We start from the raw sequence: 16,041 nt of genomic DNA, 5'->3' as shown, positions 1-16,041 counted from the left end.
TCCCTGAGACTAGAAATGAGAATGTATTTCATAGAACAAAATGGAAGCTGAGCGCTGGTGACTTTTAATCCTAGCTACCTAGGAAGCGTAGATACAGAGGATCAGGGCTCAAAGCCAGTTCTTGAGACTCCATCTCCAGAATGACCAGCAAAAGGGCTGGACCAGAAGCGTGGCTCAAGTGAGAAAGGCGGAGGAGGCCTCACAAGGTAAAATGGCGGACAAATAATGAGATCCAACTGGAATTAGGAAGTGGTTCAGGACCGAGGAAATGTGCCAGATGGAACACTGGGAAACAGGGTTCTTCTAGCTATTCAGCTCACGGTGCAAGAAAGAGACAGCCAATCAATCAGATCCACAAAATGGAATAGCTAATCCAAAGTAGCCTAACCAAAGACATAGAACCCCACTTCCAACCCTGTTTTTATGCTTCTGTGCCCCTTTAGTTGATCGTCTGTCCTGACTAGCATCCTAATAAACCTTCCCCCCACACACATTCTCCTATCATGCTAAGTGTGTGTGCGTGTGTGTAGATCCTGGTCATAGGACTTTAAACTCAGGTTCCAGGCAGTGTCCCTGAGATTTTGTGTTCAAGGCTGGTGCTCTGTCACTTTGCGCTACAGCACCATTCCTAGCTTGTTGGTCGTTAATTGGTTAATTGGAGAATGGCGCTGGAGACTGAGATCTGAGGATCAAGGTTCAAAGCCAGCACGGACACAAAAGGACCTGAGACTCTTCAAATAACCTCTAGAAATGGAGAGTGGGTCTTGGCTCAAGGGTAGGGCTGTAGCCTTGAGTTGAAGAGCTCAGGGATGGCACCCAGGACGAGTTCAAGCCCCATGACCAACAAACAAAAAAAGTCTCACGGACTTTCCTACTTAGGCTGGCTTGGAACCGTGATCCTCAGATCTCAGCCTCCTGAGTAAGATTACAAGTGTGAGACAGACACCTGGTGTTTTTGTTTTTCTCTCCCTCTCTCCCTCCCTCTCCCTCTGTCTCTCCCTCTCCCTTCCTGGTCCTGGGCATTGTCCCTGAGCTTCTTTTGTTCAAGGGGAGCACTCTATCACTAAGACACATTTCCAACCTCTCAATTCTTTTTTTTTTTTGGTGCCAGTCCTCAGGCTTGAACTCACTATGCCTGAGCTTCTTTTTGCTCAAGACTAGCACTCTACCACTTGAGCCAGAGCACCATTTCCGGCCTCTTTCTTTTTTCTTTTTCCCCAGTCATTGGGCTTGAACTGTGGGCCTGCATACTGTTCCTGAGCTTTTCAGCTCAAGGATACCCCCTACCCCTTGAGCCACAGCACCACTTCTGGTTCTCTGGTGGCTAATGGGAGGTGAGTCTCACAGACTTTAGTGCCCAGGCTGGCTTTGAACTACGATCCTCACATGTCAGCCTCCTGAGTAGCTAGGATTGCAGGCATGAGCCACTGCGTCCAGCTCCAACCTTTTTCTATTTATGTGCTGATGAATTGAACCCAGGGTTTTGTGCATACTAGGCAAGCACTCTACTGCTAAGCCATATTCTCAGACCCTTATTTGTTATCCTATTTAAAGGCAATGTCATCCTTCTTTAAGACTACTACAGCAGAACCCTATCTGTCCTCTTCATTTCCTCTTGCCACTCCCAGTAACATATTCTATTCTTGATGAAGCAACAAAAATTATCCTTTAATATGTTGCCCTCAGATGCGACACTGTCCATTCAAGCTATATACAAATATATGTGTGCAAATATATATGACCCAGAAATCTCAACTATAGGATGTATCAAATAGACATGAATAAATTTGTTCACCACAATACATGTACAATAAATGCTCACATTGGGCTGGGAATGTGGCTTAGTGGTAGAGTACTTGCCTAGCATGCATGAAACCCTCAGTTCAATTCTTCAGTACCATATAAATAGAAACAAGCCAGAAGTGGTGTTGTAGTCAAGTGGTAGAACATTAGCCTTGAGCACAAAGAGGCTCAGAAATAGAGCCAAGGTCCTATGTTCAAGCCCCGGGACTCAAACAAACAAACAACAAAAAAACCCCAGAATGACCACATCAATATTATTTACAATAACCCTAACTGGAAACTGCCCAAATGTCTCTCAACAGAATAGATCTACCTTTTTAATATAGTGGAATGGAATACTAACTGTATATTGAGAATAGATAAACTAAAACTGAACAATTAAGATTGATATAATCTCAGGATTATATAACCCTAAGTGACAAGTAATAGAAAGAGGAGTACATAATGCATGATTCCACTTAAGTGAAATTTAAAACCAGTTCAAATAATCTAGTCAGAATTGAGGATAGTCTCTATTTTTGGGTTGAATGGCAATTGATAGGTGTTTTAGGGAAGGGGGATTGATACTAGTTTTACTGGTAAATTTATTTTGCACAAATACATGGATTTGTGTCCTTTTCTCTATTCTTTCATTTAAAAAAAGTTTCATAATGTAGCCCAAACTAGTCTCAAACTGAGAATCCTCCCAACTCAGCATCCCAAGTGTCTCTATACTTAAGAAAAATCTCTTCCCCACTTATTCCTTGTGGTAGTTTGTTATACAACAGAGGACTTTCTGAATTCCTTAGTTTAAGTAGTTCCACTTATCCTACCTTTTCTTTTTCTTTTTCTAGTTGTGGGGCTTAAACTCAGGGCCTGGGGAATGTCATCTGAGCTTCTTTGTGTTCAAAGCAGACACTCTACCACTTGAGCTACAGTACCACTTCCGATTTGTGAGTTAGGTTGATTGGAGATAAGAGTCTCATGAGGATTTTTCTGCCCAGACTGGCTTTGAACCACTATTCTCAGACTTGAGCCTCCTGAGACTGAGTAGCTTGGATTATAGGCTTGAGGCACCAGCTCACCAACTCCCCCCCCCGGGGGGGGGGGCAGACCGTACATTATCCTTTATTATATCACTCATTTTTATTCACAACATACCTATTATTAATTTTCTAGAGCTGCTATAATGAAATGTCCAAAACTAGGTAGCCAAGAACAAGGTGACTTTATCATCTCTCCCCTTCTTTCTTCCTTTCTTTTTTCTTTCTTTCTTTGCCTGTCCTGAGGCTTGAATTCAGGGCCTGAGCTTTGTCCCTGAACCTCTCTGTGCTTAAGGTTAGAGCTACCACTTGAGCCACTGTACCACTTTGGCTTTTTCCGTTTGTGTGGAACTGAGGAATCAAACCCAGGGCTTCAAGCATTCTAGGCAAGCACTCTATCCCGAAGCCGAATTCCCAGCCCTATTGTCTTATGTGTCTGGCCAGAAATCCAAAATGAATGTCATCAGGATCGTGTTTTCTCCAAAAACACTAAGGTGTAACTGCTGATGGGCACGAGGTACTTTGGAGGTATAATGCAAATGTTCTAAATAGGTGAACTTTATAGTACGTCATTTATACCATGAAGCTATCTGAAAGAAGTCAATGGAAGTTTTATTTCAATACTATATATAGTATACATATTTGGATATATATATATATATATACACACACACACACGCAAACTTCTGTGCCCTCAGAAACATTTAAGACATGCTGGCTCTCTCAAAAGCATACTTTAAAAAACGGTACTGAAGGGAGAATAAAAGTAGCTCCATTCGGGGTCACTTCTCACCAGGCAAATCTGGGGAATCCCCAGTAACCGGGAGCAGAGGCCTCTGCTCTTTCCTTTCCCACTGGGCTCTCTCTTCCCCCACGCAAACTTAACGCCCCCCCCTCCCCCAGCATCTGCTGCTTTTTCAAGCACGTTCTGGGGGGGGGGCGCATCCGGTGCACCCGAGCCCACTTTCCGGTCGTCCGCTACCGGCTCGTGGTGATGTCACATCCGGCCCCGGGCGGAAGTCTTCCGCTGGTGGACCGGGAAGTAGCCTCCGGCTGGGCGATGGCGTTGCTGGAGGCCGCGTTTGGGGCAAACCCGAAGTTACCGTTCCCCCCGCGGTAGAGCAGCCCTGAGGGGGCGGACTCCGAGGTCCCGAGGTAAAGAGCGGTGGGGGCTGAGTCGGGACGTTGGAAGGAAGCCCTTGAGCCCAGCCCCTTCCCCGACCCTCACGTCTAAGCCGCCTTTGCCAGAGCTGTCGGGAAGTTACCGCACCGCTCCCCGAGGGAACGGCCTGGACTCCCCTCAGCCCCAGCCCCGCCAAGGCGGCTGGTGGTGACCCAGTGCGGGAGCTTGGGAGGCGCCGACGCTCCCTAACTTCGCCTTCTCTCCACTTGCCCCAGGAGATGGAGGGGTCCAAGACGTCCAGCAGCACCATGCAGGTGAGCTTCGTGTGTCAGCGCTGCAGCCAGCCCCTGAAACTGGACACGAGCTTCAAGATCTTGGACCGCGTCACCATCCAGGAGCTCACAGGTCAGCAGGACTTGTGGAGTGAGTGTGGTGTCACGAACGTGGAAAGTGGAGCCCTGAGTCTGGTTTCTGTTTGTTTTTGTATTGGGGGGAGGGGGTCTGCGTGGATCGCCATGGACTTGCCATGGGAATTGACGTGGCTACGTGTTTTCTTATCGGAAACGTGAAGGCGTTCTGACGAGGAAAAGAAAGCTTCCCACCCCCGAATAATGAATACCTAACAGCATTTGTTGAGGATTTACGGTGTACTGTGCATTGCATAGATTGTGTCATTTACTTCCTCGCGCAACCCCTGGAGAAGTACCGTCGTTGCATAATTTTACTGATGAATTCCAGTTTAGGGAGGTAAGCTAAGTGGAAGAAGAGTCGCAAAAGTTCTGGGAAGGACAGATGATTAGGAACTTTAAATAAGTTCATGGGCATAGAGTCCCCTGCAAACACAATCGTGAACCCCTCTAACACCTTGTTTCTTTAAGCTGTGAAACGACCCCCAAATGCAAGGATTTCATTATTTGGAGTGCTGAATAAATATTTATTATGTGTATTATATCTATCTATATTTTTTTTATCTCTCTGTGTGTATGTGTGTGTGTGATTATGTGTGTTGCTAGGGATTGAACCCAGAGCGTTGTGCATGTGAGGCACATTAAGCTACATGCCATCAGTACTGTTTTGTTTTGTTTTGTTTTTCCTTTTTCATGCCAATGCTGGGGCTTGAACACTGGCTTGAACATTTTGTTCAAAGTCCAGAGCAGTGGGCTCTGTCCCTAAGCTTTTGTGCTCTAGTCTAATGCTCTACCAGTTGAATCACGGCTCTGCTTCTGGCTTTTTTTTTTTCCCTTTTGTAGTTAATTGGAGTTAAGAGTCTCTCAACTTTCTTGCCTGGGCTGGCTTTGAACCAGAACCCTCAGAGCTTTTGAATAGCTAGGATTACAGGCATAAGCCACTGGTGTCTGGCACCTAGCAATACATTTTTGGCAAATGGGTACACATATATATTATGTAGAAAAGTTTCATTTTATCAGAAAGTTCCTACTTGTTTCTTCACAGTCATTGTAGGTGAAATAGATGCTAACTTTCATGATGGAAATTTTTATAGGAGGTAATTAAACCCTATATAGCGATCACCTAGTTTCAATAATTACCAACACAGTTGACCATGTTTCACTGTAAGCCGCACCCTCTCTACCCTGAACTGTTTTGAAGTAATCACTGACCTATAAAGACTAAACATTTCTGTACTTTAAAAAGGAAAAGTGACTCTTTAAAAATGATACTATGCCTTTCAAATTTTCACACCTTCCTTAATCTGATTCAGCAGAGGGAGGAAAAAAGACAATAGATTCTTTTTCATGTGAAGGGATACTTTAAGAAAAAAAATTAAGGGTGGAATACTAATGAAGCTTTTTAGATATTTTCTCCATACTTTGATAAGTATCCCTGACTTGGTAAGAGTGTTTCTGACTCAGTATTTTCCTTGCCTTCAGCGCCATTACTTACCACAGCCCAGGTGAAACCAGGAGAGACCCAGGAGGAAGAGGCTAACTCAGGAGAGGTAATAGAAATGCCCTCTCCCTTGTCTTCCTCATTGAAGAAAACTGCAAAGTGAGACACTTGCTATGAAAACACAGGAATTCAGGCTGGGTTTTTGCAAGGTACTCCAGACTCTGGAGGTTAACAGAATCCGATTTTTTTTTTTTTTTGGTCAGTCCTGGGGCTTGAGCTCTGTCTGAGTCTGGGTGTTGTCCCTGAGCTCTTCAGCTCAGGACTACCTCCCTACCCTTTGAGCCACAGTGCCATTTCCAGTTTTCTGGTGGTTAATTGGAGATAAGAGTCTTATGGACTTTATAGCCCAGGTTGGCTTTCAACTGTGATCCTCAGATCTCAGTCTCCTGAGTAGCTAGGATTACAGGCTTGAGCCACCACACCTGGCTTCAGAATCTGATTTAAGAGAGATATTCTACATGATCAAGTCATTGTAAAACATCAATGGTACAGTACACCTGAGATCAAACAATTACTGAATAAGGTCTCCATTAAAAAATGAATGCCTTAAGGCACAACCCTAAGGTTAGAGAGCATTCTTGCTTTGCATCTGTTCTATCAGGGTATTCTTAGCCACTCTGCTCTGATTGTCATTGTTAAAGAACATGTCTTTTATTTTATTTATATTGCTGTGCTGGTGAACTGGGGCTTGAAAGGGGAGTCTTGCAGTCCCATTTAGCTTTTTCTACTCAAGGCTAGGGCTCTACTGCTTGACCTGCATCTCCATTTCTGATGCTTTTTTCCTATCTAATTGGAGATGAGAGTCTCCAAGACTTTTCTGCCTGGACTGGCTTTTTTAAAACACCATTCTTTGCCTTTTGAAAAGCTAGGATTATAGGCATGAGCCACTAGTACTCAGTGAATATGGCATTTTTAAACTGTGATGTCATTGATGATGTGTATTGCCAAGGATAGAATTTAACCTGCACATATATGTATATGTATATTTAACCTGTACATCATATATGTATAATTTGTATGTAATAATTTGTATGTATAATTGTATGAACCATTAGTATATATTGTTGTACAAGGGGGTTTCATTGAGATATTTCCATACACAGATACAATATTCCCCAAACTTATCCCTTCATTACTCTTCGTCATCCTCCTTTATCCCCTTCTTAAAAGCAGTTTCAAGTTCCGTTGTTCTATTTTCATATGTGTTTATAAAGATCATATTCTCCTCTCTGTTAGCTCTCCCTGCTCCACTGGGTCCCTGTCCCCCAATGGAGGAGTTTTATTTTTCTGACATTTAATATAATTTCTTTTTTTTTTTTTTTTGTGGGTCATAGAGCTTGAACTCGGCCTGGGTGCTGTCCCTGAGCTCTTCAGTTCAAGGCTACCACTCTACCCTTGAGCCAAGCCCCACTTCCCGTTTGCTAGAGGTTAATTGGAGATAAGAGTCTCCTTTTGTGCCTAGGCTGGCTTTGAACCTTTATCCTCAGATCTCAGCCTCCTTAGTAGCTAGGATTACAGGCATGAACCACCATGCCAGGCTTTAAATTTTTTAAAAAATGTATCTTAAGTGTACAAAGGCATTTCACCATAGTATTTCACAGGTTCATATGTTATAAAATTCAGTCAGATTAATCTCTTCCATCACTCTTTTCCCCCATCTTCCCTAGCCCCTATATTGTTCAACAGCTTTAGTGAGTTTACCTGACTGGTAAGTGTTGAGAAATGCAAATTTAACCATAAATGTATGGCAAAATTAAATGTTGTTTGGAGGAGGGATCAAATAAGACTTGGAAGTTGTTTGTACCATGGTTCTGTAAATATAGTTGTGATCATTCCAAGGCTGTTTGTAAAGCAGATTATGCCAAAATTCAAGCCCATTCATATTCTCTTTCCGTCTCCCCTTCTCTTTCCCTCTTTCCCTGTCTCCCTCTCCTTGTCCCCCTACCCCTATGTGCCAGTCCTAGGGCTTAAGCTCAGGGCTTCTACACTATCCCTGCCCTTTTTTGGTCAAGGGTAGTACTCTACCACTTGAACTAAGCTCATCTCTTTGTTGATTAATTGGACATAAGAGTTATAGATTTTGCTGCCCAGGCTGGCTTCAAACTGAGATCCTCAGATTTCAGCCTCCCTAGGATTACAGGCGTGAACCATTGGCACCTGGTTTTCTAATTGTTCCCTATTTCTTTCCTAGGAGCCATTTACTGAAACTCGCCAGGATGGTGTCTCTCGCAGATTCATCCCCCCAGCCAGGTGCCTACTACTTCTCAGCCCCCTGTTCCTTGCCAAAGGCCAGTAGTTCTGGAGCTAGATGATGAAGTTGAATCATCATCCTTCTGGCTCATTTAGAAAAGATGTATTCCCTTAAGCCTGGCCCATCACCTTTCAGTATTAATTTTTTTGTGTGTAGTCATTTACAATGTGGGAAGAGATAGATAGTAGCTCTAATGATGCCAAATTCAGAAATGACGAAGGAATAATTGAGATGGGCTCAAATAGTACATGTTAGAGATTCAGATTCTTAGTTCTCATTGATGCAGCAGGTAAAGTTTGCTTGTGGAGGAGTAGAATAATTGCAAGTGGTCTTTCTTGATTCTCCTTCTGTTTTGCTAGAGACACATGTCAATTATTTATGCCCCCTCTCCCTCCTTCCTTAGTCCATCCAGGCCAACCTCGTGCTGAGTGCCCCTGTGGAAGACCAGCATGGCCTTCCCTTGGGAGAGAGGTACCCTTGGGAGGTCAGTTGGGCTAGAAATGGGTATGCACCTTGAGGCCCCGAAGCCAGTCCTTGAGAGTCTCTGCCACTGGCAGCAAGTAGGTGGAGGAGACCTCTCTGCTCCCTCATGTGGCCCATGGGCGGGGGGCTGTCTGCAGGATGATGTCTACAGAAAGTGCTAACAGCTTCACTCTGATTGGGGAGGCATCTGATGGTGGCACCATGGAGAATCTTAGCCGAAGACTCAAGGCAAGTTGGCTTCATTTGAGCAGGAGGCAGACCTGGGTAACACAGGGGGTGGCTGGGCAGGTAGCATAACCAAGGCCCTGCCTTGACTCTCCTGTGCTTTCAGGTCACTGGGGACCTTTTTGACATCATGTCAGGCCAGACAGATGTGGATCACCCACTGTGTGAAGAGTGCACAGATACTCTTTTAGACCAGCTGGACACTCAGCTCAATGTCACTGAAAATGAGTGTCAGAACTACAAGTGAGTACTCCCAGATCAAGGGTCAGACAACTAAGATAGATATGGATTTGGGAGACTGGCCCTTTCCCAGAAATTCTGCTCTGCTCGGGCACATGGAATGACAGGTTCCCTCTGTTACATATATTCTGTCTACTTCCTCTGCAGACGCTGTTTGGAGATCCTAGAGCAAGTAAATGAAGACGACAGTGAACAGCTACAGAGGGAGCTGAGGGAGCTGGTATTAGAGGAGGAGAGGCTGATCCAAGAGCTGGAAGATGTGGAAAAGAACCGCAAGGTAGTAGCAGAAAATCTGGAGAAGGTCCAGGCTGAAGCCGAGAGACTGGATCAGGAAGAAGCTCAGTGAGTGCTTACTTTATTCATCTTTCTGCCCTCAAGACTCTAGGAGATACTAGCTCCCCACTGCATGTTTCTGATTAGTTTGTTAGCTGTAGTCAGTCGTCATTGAGCAGCAGATCTGCTCCAAACCCTGGTTTCCTGACCCTGTTTCTGAAAGACAGTTGGGAGCGTTATATGTGAAGGATCAACATGACAAGGGAAAAAGATGGTTGGTTAAAGAGTATCAGTGCCTGGGTTGTAGTCTTGACTCTGTCCTAGAAAGAAAGAGCCTGTTTAGAGAGGTCAACCACTTTGCAGCCATCATCTGGAAAGATGAGCATACTACACATGTTCTCTCACCACGCAAAAATTTCAAGGACCCTCTTGACTTGGAAGAGCCCTCTGTCTAGTGGAAGATACAATGACCACATTAACTGAAGTTGAAAAATGTACCCAGAGGAGCCAGGAATTTGGCCTAATGGTAGAGTGCTTGCCTAACATACACAAAGACCTGGGTTCGATTTCTCAGTACCACATACGTAGAAAAGGCCGGAAATGGTGCTGTGGTTCAAGTGGTAGAGCTGTAGCCCGAGAACAGTGCTCAGGCCCTGAGTTCAAGCCAGCACTGGCAAAAAAAAAAAATGTACACAGAGTGGTATAACAAGTTTCACTGGAAATGGCCTATACTATTTAAAGGATAATAACATGTAGAAATGAAGTGCTAATCATGGCCATTCTATGGGAGAGGTAACCTCACTTTCAAAACTGAAGAAGTTTCCACACACACATACACACACACACACACACACACACACACACACACACACACACACACACACACACACGCGCGCGCGCGCGCGCGCGCAATTTTGTCTATGGGCAGCTGGAATTTTGAGACATTTTTGTCCTTCCTAGGCAAAACATACATGTTCCTCTTCCTCTGGAAGGGATCTATGCCAAACTCAGAAAATTCTTTGTAGGTAAAATCACTAGAACAAATCATTCAGAGGTCTGGTGGGAAAGATACTGGAATCTCCCAACTCACTAGCTGTCATTGGTCCCCTTTGCTGTTCCTAGGTACCAGAGGGAATACAGTGAATTTAAAAGACAACAATTGGAGCTGGATGATGAACTGAAGAGTGTAGAAAACCAGATGCGATATGCCCAAATACAGCTGGACAAGCTGAAGAAAACCAATGTCTTTAATGCAACCTTTCACATCTGGTAAGGGGGAGATCGAAGGGGTGGGCTGCTTGGAGAGCGCTGTAGATCTGGACCCTCGCTGCAGAGAACCAAACTAGGGCGCCCTCCTTCCCCCATGAGTGGTTTGTGTGTCATTGCCACCTGGCTCACGTTTCTGTCATTCACTGTGATGGGATGAGCACAGGAGATTAGAATTCTAGAGCTCAGTAACATCACCCACTCGAGGAAAGAAGTTCTGAAATCTCCAGCTGTCTTGTGCATGCTTCTTACTCCCAGGCTCATCCATATGTGAACTTATTTGATGTTTCTTATCCACTTAATGAATAACTGTTTCATATATACAATGTGGCAGGAGCGCCACAGTAAACCATGTATTCCAGGTATTTACAATTTTGTAGAAGTGACAGATAAAAAAATAGGGCAAGTGTAATAAGTGTGATAATAGGCCCAGTGCATTGTGGGAGTGTGTTACCTAGTTTGGTGGGGTTGGTAAAGTAGACATCTACAGCGTGAGTTATTCCTGGCAGAAAGAACATCGTGTGCCAGGGAACAGGAACGAGGGAGTGGTGAATTCAGAGAACTGAAAAGAGCTCTTTGTGACTGACGATTGATTATAAGGGGGTGGGAGACAGGATATGAAACTGGAGAGGTACCAGTTCCCAAGGATCAGATTGGCCTCATTAAGAGGTTTGGAATTGATCCAAAAGGGAGAGGAAGCAACCAAGCATTTTGGGTAGGGGAGTGACATAATTACATTTGTATTTGTGAATGATAGCTTTACCTACATTAGGAAAAAATGACTTAAGGGAAGGAGTTAAGGAGATTTGCTAGTGGACTCTAAATAGGAAAAGAGTAGTAGCAGCATTAAGTTGGAGAGAGTTGCACAGATTTTAAGATGTAGGTGGCAGAATCAGTGGGGTTTGTTTTTTTGGGCTAGGGAGCTGAGAGAAAGTATTTAAGGATGACACCTGTGTTTGCTTTAGCCCTTAGGAAAAACAGGTTGAAAGATGATACCTCAAGTTTTTGGCATGTATTTAAAATACCAAGTAGCGCTTGGACATAAGAGATAAGAAATTTGTGCTAAGTTTTGGATGAAAGAAGAGAATCTCAAAAGTGATTAGCAGTATCTGTATTTCCTTTGTTCTGCTTTTGTCGATAGGCACAGTGGGCAGTTTGGCACAATCAACAACTTCAGACTGGGTCGCCTACCCAGTGTTCCTGTTGAATGGAATGAGATTAATGCTGCCTGGGGCCAGACAGTGTTGCTGCTCCATGCCCTGGCCAATAAGATGGGTCTGAAATTTCAGAGGTAAGCAGTACAGCTCTTCCATGGGGAATGATATGTTTTTGACATAGTCTGAATTTCCCACAGCTCTCTATTGTGGCTAGAAGCTGTCTACATCTGACTGTCCCTTCATCACGTGCTCTTCCTACTGACAGAGTAATCATCAATGGTGACTATAGCAGTGGTCCCCAAGTATTTAAAGAAAGTTTAGTTGTGGGTTTTTTGTTTGTTTGTTTTTGTCAGTCATGGGGTTCGAACTCTGGGCCTGGGTGCTCTCCCTGAGCTCTTCAGTTCAAGGCCACCGCCCTAACCTTAAGCCACAGCACCAGTGCCACTTCCAGTTTTCTGGTGATTAATTGGAGATGAGTTTCAGGGATTTTTCAGTGCCTTGAACCTGGATCCTCAGATCTCAGTCTCCTGAGTAACTAGGATTATAGGCATGAACCACCATGCCGGCTACTTTTTACTTTTTGAAATCTAAGTCAGAACCTACATTGTTCTGTAACTCCCCCACCCCCCAGACAGTTACATAATAAATGTTTGGTGGGTTTTTTGTTTGTTTGTTTGTTTTTGATCAGTTGTGGGGCTTGGATTCTGGGTCTGGGTGCTGTCCTTGAGCTCTTCAGATCAAGGCTACTGCCTTATCCTTTGAGCCACAGCGCCACTTCAGGTTTTCTAGTGGTTAATTGGAGATAAGAGTCTTATGTTCTTTAGTGCCTTTAGTGCCTGTGCTGGCTTTGAACTGTGGTCCTAAGTAGCTAGCATTACAGAATTACAGGCGTGAGCCACTGCACCAGCTTTGTTTAGTATGTATGTATGTATGTATTTATTTATTTTTGCCAGTCCTGGGCTTGGGCTCAGGGCTTGAGCACTGTCCTTGGACTTTCTCAAAGCTAGCACTCTACCACTTGAGCCTCAGCACCACTTCCGGCTTTTTGCTATGTATGTGGTACCAAGGAATCGAATCCGGGTCTTCCTGCATGCTAGGCAAGCACTCTACTACTAGGCCAAATTCCCGGCCCTTGTTTAGTTTTTAATAAAGTCTTCAGCCAGGCTTTAGTGGCTCTTGCCTATAATCCTAGCTACTCAAAGGGCTGAGATCTGAGGATCACAGTTCAAAGCCAGCACAGGCATGAAAATCCCTGAGACTATCTCCAGTTAAGCACCAGAAAACTACAAGTGGTGCTTTGTCTCAAAGTGGTAGAGTGCTAGTCTTGAGCTTAGGGACGCCTAGGCCCAGAGTTCAAATCCCACAACTGACCAAAAACAAGAAATCCTTCTTCAAACATCTATTTTATGGGGAAGTAGGGGAAAGTGTTAGGTATAAGTCTTTGCATAGGGTACAGATTGAAAAATCATTGTGTTAACGTTATTTTTCTTCCTCCCTCCCCCCCTCCCCCCCTCCCTCTCCCTCTCCCTCTCCCTTTCTTTTATTGGTGTAGAGCTTAAACTCAGGGCCTGGGTGCTGTTCCTGAGTCTTCTTGTGCTCAAGGCCAGTGCTGTACCACTTGAGCCACAGTGCCACTTCCCAGTGGTTTTTGAGTGGTTATTTGGAGATAAGAGTCTCATGGGGATTTTACTGTTGGCTTCAAATCACAATCCTCAGGTCTTACACCTCCTGAATAGATAGGATTACAGACACCAGTGCCTGGCTTGTTAACATTTTCGATCAGCTATTTCAGGAGAAGTCCTGTACCCATATCTTTCTACATTTCTATTTTAGGTATCGACTTGTTCCGTATGGAAATCATTCCTATCTGGAGTCTCTGACAGACAAATCTAAGGTACTCTTGGATGCCCTATTTTCATTGGAGTATTCTTGGATGCCCCATTTTCACTGTATTACAGAGTGCTTATTATCAGAATGAAATGGTTTTGTTTAGGGACAGGAAATTTAGCTCAAAGATATACTCTTGCCTAATTTGGACAAAGCTCTGGGTTTGATCTCTAGCACTGAAAAAAAAAAAATAGTGAAGGTAAGAGAAGCTCAGAAACAGTGCCCAGGTCCTGAGTTCAAGCCTCAGGACAGCAAAAAAAAAAAAAAAAAAAAGGAAGAAGATACTGACATGATCCCGTTTGGTTTTTTTTGTTTTGTTTTTTCCCCAGACTAAGATATCTCAGGAGGGGCCAATGTTTTATTTAGATTTAGTTCTTTGAGCCTCTTTGTGGGGGGGGGCAAAAGGAGAGGATTTTATAGTCTTTTTTTTTTTTTTTTTTTTTTTTTTGCCAGTCCTGGGCTTGAGCTCAGGGCCTGAGCACTGTCCTTGGACTTTCTCAAGGCTAGAGCTCTTCCACTTGAGCCTCAGCACCACTTCCGACTTTTTTCTATGTATGTAGTACCAAGGAATCGAACCTGGGTCTTCGTGCATGCTAGGTAAGCACTTTAACCACTAGGCCAAACTCCCGGCCTCCTTGGACTTTTTCAAGGCTAGAGCTCTACCACTTGAGCCTCAGCACCACTTCTGGCTTTTTTCTATGTATGTGGTACCGAGGAATCGAACCCAGGTCTTCGTGCATGCTAGGCAAGCACTTTTAACCATTAGGCCAAACTCCCGGCCCCAAGATTTTATAGTCTTTTGAGGAATCTAGGCAGGTCAGAGGAAAACATGCATGAGAATAGAAAAGAGATCCCTATGAAGTAGTTCGGTGCATTCCACTGGTGGGAAAACTGTTCTGGGTGTCTTTATTATTTGCAGTGTTTCAAGGTTATAGAGGATAGAGTCCCGCAGTACTACTTGCTTCAAGTGGATACCGAGAAATTGCAACTTGGTAGATAGGAGCTCGTGACTGTTTCTGAAACCTGCCTTGGTGGCTCGCTCATAGGCAGTTCTCTCTTGTTGGACAGGAGCTGCCATTATATTGTTCTGGGGGATTGCGATTTTTCTGGGACAACAAGTTTGACCATGCAATGGTGGCTTTCCTGGACTGTGTGCAGCAGTTCAAAGAAGAGGTAGAGAAAGGCGAGACACGATTTTGTCTTCCTTACAGGTCAGTATCTCCCGTCGGTGAGTGAACTAGTAGTAGTGCCAAACTGAACAAATTTGGACAGAAAGAATGAAGGCAAAAGCAAAAAACGGAGCTGGGTTCTGTGGCTCATGCCTGTAATCTTAGCTACTCAGGAGGCTGAGATCTGAGGATCACAGTTCAGAGTCACCCTGGGCCTAAAGCTGTGAGACTTATCTCCAATTAACCACCAGAAAACCAGAAGTAGTGCTGTGGCTCAAGGGATAGGGCAGTAGTCTTGAGTTGAAGAGCTCAGGGACAGTGTCCATGCCCAGAGTTCAAGCCCCACAACCAACCAAAATAAAAAAAGCAAAAAATGATGTAGAGTGACATGGCACCAATAGACAAAGACTGCAGACACCAGACTGTGACCACCTGGTGCCTGTAGACAAAAATATTGTCCTAGGTGATTTGGGGAATTCTCTTGGCACAGAGTTAAGCTTGCTCTCTAGTTTCAGGATGATTTTTACTGAAGTCTTTGGAAATATATAAGGATGCTTCCTTTGGTCAGATATTACAGATTCTAGTAATGAGTAGAAACTCAGTTCAAGAGTATAAAGTTGATAGGTGTGGGCTGGAGGTGTAGCCTGGTGGTAACATGCTCCCCTAGCATGCACAAAGCCCTAGGTTTGATTCCTCCATATCACATACTCAGAAAAAGCCAGAAGTGGCACTGTGGCTTAAGTGGCAGAGCACTAGCCTTGAGCAAAAGTGTCCGAGGACAGTGCCCAGGCCCTGAGTTCAAGCCCCAGGACTGGCAAAAAAAAACAAAAAAAAGATATGTGTGATGTCCCAGGCCTATAATTGTAGTACTCCAGCAGCTGAAGCAGAGGAGTTACAAGTTTTCAGGCCAGCCTTAGCTATATAGGGTACTCTGCCTCAAAATAAATAAAATAGATGTAAGCTGTTCCTATCCCTATCCTAAAACAAAGCATTTATTTTATTTTTCTTCTGCTTCCCTTTCCCCCCTGAGTTCAGAAATATCTTGGGAACAGGAAGGAGTACTGTGACCCTCACTTACCCCTGTTTAGACTTCTCATCTCTTTGGGTGTGTGTCCTGTCCTGTGTTCTGAAATGACAATGAGGCTCTTGTGACAGCCTTCTTGGTTTGGTGCTTTCAAGCAAATCCAAAACACACTACTGTTGTTGCCAAGAGTTCTAAATGAGCTAAAAGTTC

General features: G+C 44.3%; 1 protein-coding gene across 2 annotated transcripts in view; it reads left to right on the top strand.

Annotated features, from left to right (window-relative positions):
• The first annotated feature begins 3,847 nt into the window (after positions 1-3,847).
• Becn1 (beclin 1) overlaps positions 3,848-16,041 on the top strand; it is a 13,075-nt gene continuing 881 nt past the window's right edge. Inside the window, exons 1-11 of one of the 2 annotated variants that reach the window (XM_090350933.1) lie at positions 3,848-3,980; positions 4,224-4,353; positions 5,838-5,905; positions 8,048-8,106; positions 8,728-8,818; positions 8,922-9,058; positions 9,203-9,397; positions 10,451-10,597; positions 11,736-11,885; positions 13,585-13,645; positions 14,707-14,849. In XM_090350933.1, the coding sequence (XP_090207059.1) occupies positions 4,227-4,353; positions 5,838-5,905; positions 8,048-8,106; positions 8,728-8,818; positions 8,922-9,058; positions 9,203-9,397; positions 10,451-10,597; positions 11,736-11,885; positions 13,585-13,645; positions 14,707-14,849 (1,178 nt within the window). In that variant the 5' untranslated portion in view covers positions 3,848-3,980; positions 4,224-4,226. Of the gene's footprint in view, positions 3,981-4,223; positions 4,354-5,837; positions 5,906-8,047; positions 8,107-8,727; positions 8,819-8,921; positions 9,059-9,202; positions 9,398-10,450; positions 10,598-11,735; positions 11,886-13,584; positions 13,646-14,706; positions 14,850-16,041 lie in introns of those variants that run through there. The other variant, XM_090350934.1, reaches the window with a different exon arrangement.

Source organism: Megascapheus bottae, chromosome 17 (genome assembly GCF_031878675.1).
Source record: "Megascapheus bottae isolate mThoBot1 chromosome 17, mThoBot2.hap1, whole genome shotgun sequence".
NCBI lineage: Eukaryota > Metazoa > Chordata > Mammalia > Rodentia > Geomyidae > Megascapheus > Megascapheus bottae.
This window is presented reverse-complemented; position numbering and strand designations above follow the sequence as displayed.